The sequence below is a fragment of the Oryzias melastigma genome, linkage group LG19 (assembly GCF_002922805.2).
Source record: "Oryzias melastigma strain HK-1 linkage group LG19, ASM292280v2, whole genome shotgun sequence".
Taxonomy (NCBI): Eukaryota; Metazoa; Chordata; class Actinopteri; order Beloniformes; family Adrianichthyidae; genus Oryzias; species Oryzias melastigma.
The window spans coordinates 5,461,218-5,466,141 of NC_050530.1; the positions used below are offsets into that span (position 1 = coordinate 5,461,218).

Sequence of the window (4,924 nt, forward strand, 5' to 3'; positions counted from 1 at the left end):
AATGCACAGACAGTAATGCACACACACACACAGTAATGCACACACACACACAGTAATGCACACACACACAGTAATACACAGACACACACACAGTAATGCACACACACACACAGCCGTTGCAGAGGCAGATGTTGACGTCTCCTCTGTACCGGAGCTCAAACGCTGCCACAGCTGCTGATGTGAGCAGAGCTGCTGGCGACGTGCAGACGCTCATGAACGCCGTGGTTACAGGACATCAGGAACACAGACACTCAGGTGGAAGCTCCTGAATTCATCACACCGTGTACTTTGTGCTGATAATCCAGCCTGTGCTTCCATCAGCTGCAGGTATGAAGCTGAACTGGAGAAGAGTTCAGAGGTCATCATCATGTTTTCATCATCTCTGCTCTGATCTTTAAGGATGGAGGAGTCTAGAATGTAGACTTGCTGATGTTCAGGATTCTAAATGACTAAAAACTGTTGGTTTCTTCAGAAATAGTTCAGCCTCCAGATGTCCTCATGAGAGAGAGTATTTACAAGTTATTTGATGAGTGGCTGCAGCTTTGAGCGGGAAGTTGATGACATGACGTCTGCAGCCTCAACAACAAAACATTCAAACATGAAAACACGACAGAAACTTTAGCTGATGCTGATCAGCAGGCAGAGGAGGCGGGGTTTGAGACTGAAACCAGCGAGTGATGATGTCACTGAGAAGCAGACAAACACAAAGGTACACCATCAGACGCCCAGAGGCCACTGTTACCAGGCAACAGCCTGACCCCGACGTGTGTTATGTTTGTGCATCCACAATGACAGCAAAACAAGAACCAGCACGGTGAGGCCGCCCACGCCACAGCTGGAAACCCTGAACGGTTCGTCCAATGAGGACAAACCTGGAGCGCCACATCTGTGACGTCAGAACTACCGTCTCCCCACGTCACCAGAACCGCACAGAGCAGCAGGAAGACTTTCCAGGCTCTTTTCCGTTGAAGGTCAAAGTTAGGAACAATCTCATGAGGTTCATGTAATCACGACTCCATCCGACACCACCAACCCAGAGAACCCTGTGGAACATGGCTGTCCGCTCCACAATCAGGAAAGGAAAGCTCTGATACACCAGGAGGAGCTTGGAGGACCAGACTGGTGGTCTTTGGTCGTCCAGCTCTGGATTTAAGGACCAGTAGACCACAATGTATTCTGAGCAGAAACAGCTCTACGGTTCCATCTCTGCTGGACAACTAAACTCCTGTCACTTCCTGTTTGTCGTTTCACGGCCTGGTTTCACTGAGCGGCGACGGATTCCTCCAAACGCCGTCTTAATTATTGAGGCTGTTGTGCATTAAGCCTGAGGCAGAGCTGGAGGAGTGGGAGAGGGAAGAGCCGGACCGGCGTCTGCACGCCACCTCAGATAGCAGCTGAACAGGACGAGCAGCAGATGATGGAGGAGCTGCTCTACTCCTTCAATGAGGTCGAGAGTTCGAGTCCCCATCAGAATCTCCCTCAGACATTCAGGATCAACCTTCTGTCATCATCTCAACTTTCTTTTAGACTTTTATTTGGTTTTGGAGCAGGACGTCACTGATCTCTGAGGAGCAAACCTGTGACCAGTCTATGGAGAACTGCACCAGGATTCACTTGATCCAACCGTTGTCCAGCTGTTAGGAGGAATGGCGGTCAGAGGTAGTGAGGTCAGCAGGAAAGCCTTTTCAAAGTACTGTCGTATTCATGCTCAGCTCATCATGGAGGAGGCAAATGCCGCCAGCAGAACGGCGTCCATCTGCTCGGCAGTAGCCCCGCCTAATCTGAGCTCTGTCCCAGCATGAATATCAGTCATAGTCGGAAGAACAGAGGCATCGTCCTCGTTCATATACCACACATCTGAGGAGACCTGGAGTTCTTCTTCTGTGATGGCTGAAACGACGGCAAGAAGGATCAGGTCAAAGAGCAGAAGAAAGATTCCATCACACCAGAAGAAGAACCACAGAAGAACCAGCGATTGTAGAAGAAGAATCAAAAAGATGAAACCCTTTTCTGGATCACAGCTAAGACGGTTCAGATCCAGGAAGGATCACCAAAACAGACCAGAGGGACGTCCTCCAGGTCTGTGGCATACTATGTTGTACTATGGTGTACTATGGTGTACTAAGGGAACATGTGGTGTACTATGGTGTACTAAGGGAACATGTGGTGTACTATGGCATGTTATTGTGTACTCTTGTGTACAATAACATGCCTAACCCTAAAAACACAATATAATAGTTAGATAATACATTACTAATCATAAATAGACACATGCAGTTAAAAATAAGTCAATAAAATGATTGTCAAATAGAGAACATTTTTTAAGCACATTTTATCTCACCGCTATTGGATAATCCAGCCTGTGATTCATAATCCATCCACAGTTGTGTCTTCAGATGAGCTAAGGGTTGGCAGGTTCTGAGTTTGTTTGGTTCTGAGGGTAGTGGGTCAGTGGGTTCTGATTTTGCCTGGTTCTGAGGGTAGTGGGTCAGTGGGTTCTGATTTTGCTTGGTTCTGAGGGTAGTGGGTTCTCATTTTGCCTGGTTCTGAGGGTAGTGGGTCAGTGGGTTCTGATTTTGCCTGGTTCTGAGGGTAGTGGGTCAGTGGGTTCTGATTTTGCCTGGTTCTGAGGGTAGTGGGTTTCAGGGTCTGAAGGAAAACACCTCAACGCGTTTTGAAGCATCAGGTGAAGATTTGGTCGATGCAACAACTTCTACACCTCGTCTGTAAAGTCAGCGACTCTCAGGCCCCTCCCTCCCTGAGACAGGCCCGTAGACTTGGCCGGATGTAATGCAGGGAACCCCCCCAGTTTGGATTTACAAATGGAGCTCTCAGGAGAGACAAGAGGGCTGGAGTCAGGTGGAGGCGGAGTTTCCTGTGGGGCGAAACTCCGCCCCGCTCACCTGTGTTTGCATTAAGCTCAGTGACTGAGCTGTTTTTGGACTTAGAAATACATTTAAATTAGTTCCTCAGAAGGATGAAAGATGGTTTGTGCAGCAGCTTCAGACCAAAGAATCAAAGAATCACGGAAGTGACAGGCGGACAGAAGCAGCAGAATCAGGGCAGCAGCCATCAGAGAAGGTCCAGCAGTCCTGATGTGGTACATGAGGGGGGCTTGCCTGAGAGCGCTCCAGCTCTACCTATCCGGACGCTCATCTCCTCCGAATCCTGCAGGATCCACGGCTCCTCCGCCTTCTCCTTGGACAGCTTGGAGCTGGGGGGCAGAGCCAAGGCGGTGTGGGGGTCAGCACCTACACCCTGGAGAGGGCAGCAGAGAGGAGACTGGTCAAGGTCACGTTAAAGACAAGGCTCTGCATTCTAGTCTCTCCGAGTCACTGCAGAACATCCAGCAGACCTGAAGAAAGAAAAACTCCAAACATGAGGTTTTCATTACTTCCAATACTAAGTTACTTTACTCAGTAACTGCAGAGTTAACCAGTAAACCTGAATCTGCTAGAGTTTGACATCGTTCCTGCTGACTTCCTCGCCGTTTGATCCCAGTTTAGCCTCCATCTTCAATCCAACTTTATTTTAAAAAAAACATTCGCAAAACACGACTAGAGAGACCAGTCAAACATAAGGAGGCGGAGTCTGGGTGACATTTGTGTTGCAGAACCATCATCTTCATGAGTATACAAGATTTCTGCAGGTCCTGGTACAGTAGCAGAGGGTTCATGGTTTGGGCTCCAGCGGTCACATGTTGACCTGACTGATGTGTTCTCATGGGATGAACCAAAACTGTTACTAGAGTAAAGAAAGGAGGAAACATTTAGCAGAACTGTACGTCTATGACAATACTGTCATCTCTGATGCAGCAGCAGAACGGCAGAGTCCATCAGAACCCAACAGAACCCAACGTAATCTGTCACAGTAAACCTCCGTCTGTCAGCAGCTGAGCTGTCAAAGTTCTCTCAGACATTTCTCTGCTGTCAGGGTCTTCTTTGACTCAAACACTCCAGAAAGTGTCAGGACGATCAGAAATAGGTTTCTAATCTAATCATCTAACAAGAAGAGAAGGTTTCATCAGGATCCAGGTCCTGAGGAGTCCTCCAGGCAGGAGCTGTACAGTTCACTAACCAGCCTTTCTTAGGATTTCCTCCAGATGGAGTTCTCTGAGCAGAGATGAGCCGATGATGATGTGAAGCCAGAACAGCTCAGTGCCAGACAGACTTCACAGAGAGACTTCATAGACTTCATAAACAGACTTCATAGATAGACTTCATAGATAGACTTCATAGACAGACTTCACAGAGAGACTTCACAGATAGACTTCATAGACAGACTTCATAGATAGACTTCACAGATAGACTTCATAGACAGACTTCACAGATAGACTTCATAGACAGACTTCATAGACTTCATAGGCAGACTTCATAGACTTCACGAACAGACTTCATAGACTTCATGAACAGACTTCATAGACTTCATGAACAGACTTCATAGACTTCATAGACAGACTTCATAAACAGACTTCACGGACAGACTTCATAGACTTCATAGACAGACTTCATAGGCAGACTTCATAGACTTCATAGACAGACTTCATAGACTTCATGAACAGACTTCATAGACTTCATAGATAGACTTCATGGATCTCTAAAGAGGAGAAGTTCCCTCTCTACAGGTAGATGCTCTGCTGTCCATGACAAATGAAAAGCCTCAAAGTGTTGATTTTTTTGATGAGATTCCATGACAGCAGGTTAAAACGAGGGACGAGAACAAAAGTTTCAGAAAGACTTCAGTTGGACCAAAGACGAATGGAAGCTGGAGCTCCAGCCAGGACCCATGAGTGCTGACTCAGCGACTGAACCATGACTCAGCAGACAGATGGAGAAGTAATGAAGGATTCATTAAGGTCGTCACAATGTTGATGAATGCAGAACCCCCACATTCATTACTGAGCCATTAGTTGACTCATCTCCAC

At 47.2% G+C, this 4,924-nt stretch overlaps 1 protein-coding gene across 1 annotated transcript in view; it reads right to left on the reverse strand.

Moving 5' to 3' along the window:
* Positions 1-4,924, reverse strand: part of LOC112141364 (zinc transporter ZIP11) — a gene marked incomplete in the record, with an annotated part of 38,943 nt that overhangs the window by 8,010 nt on the left and 26,009 nt on the right. The window contains 1 exon segment of the mRNA XM_024264491.1: positions 3,120-3,258. Within this exon segment, the coding sequence (XP_024120259.1) occupies positions 3,120-3,258 (139 nt within the window).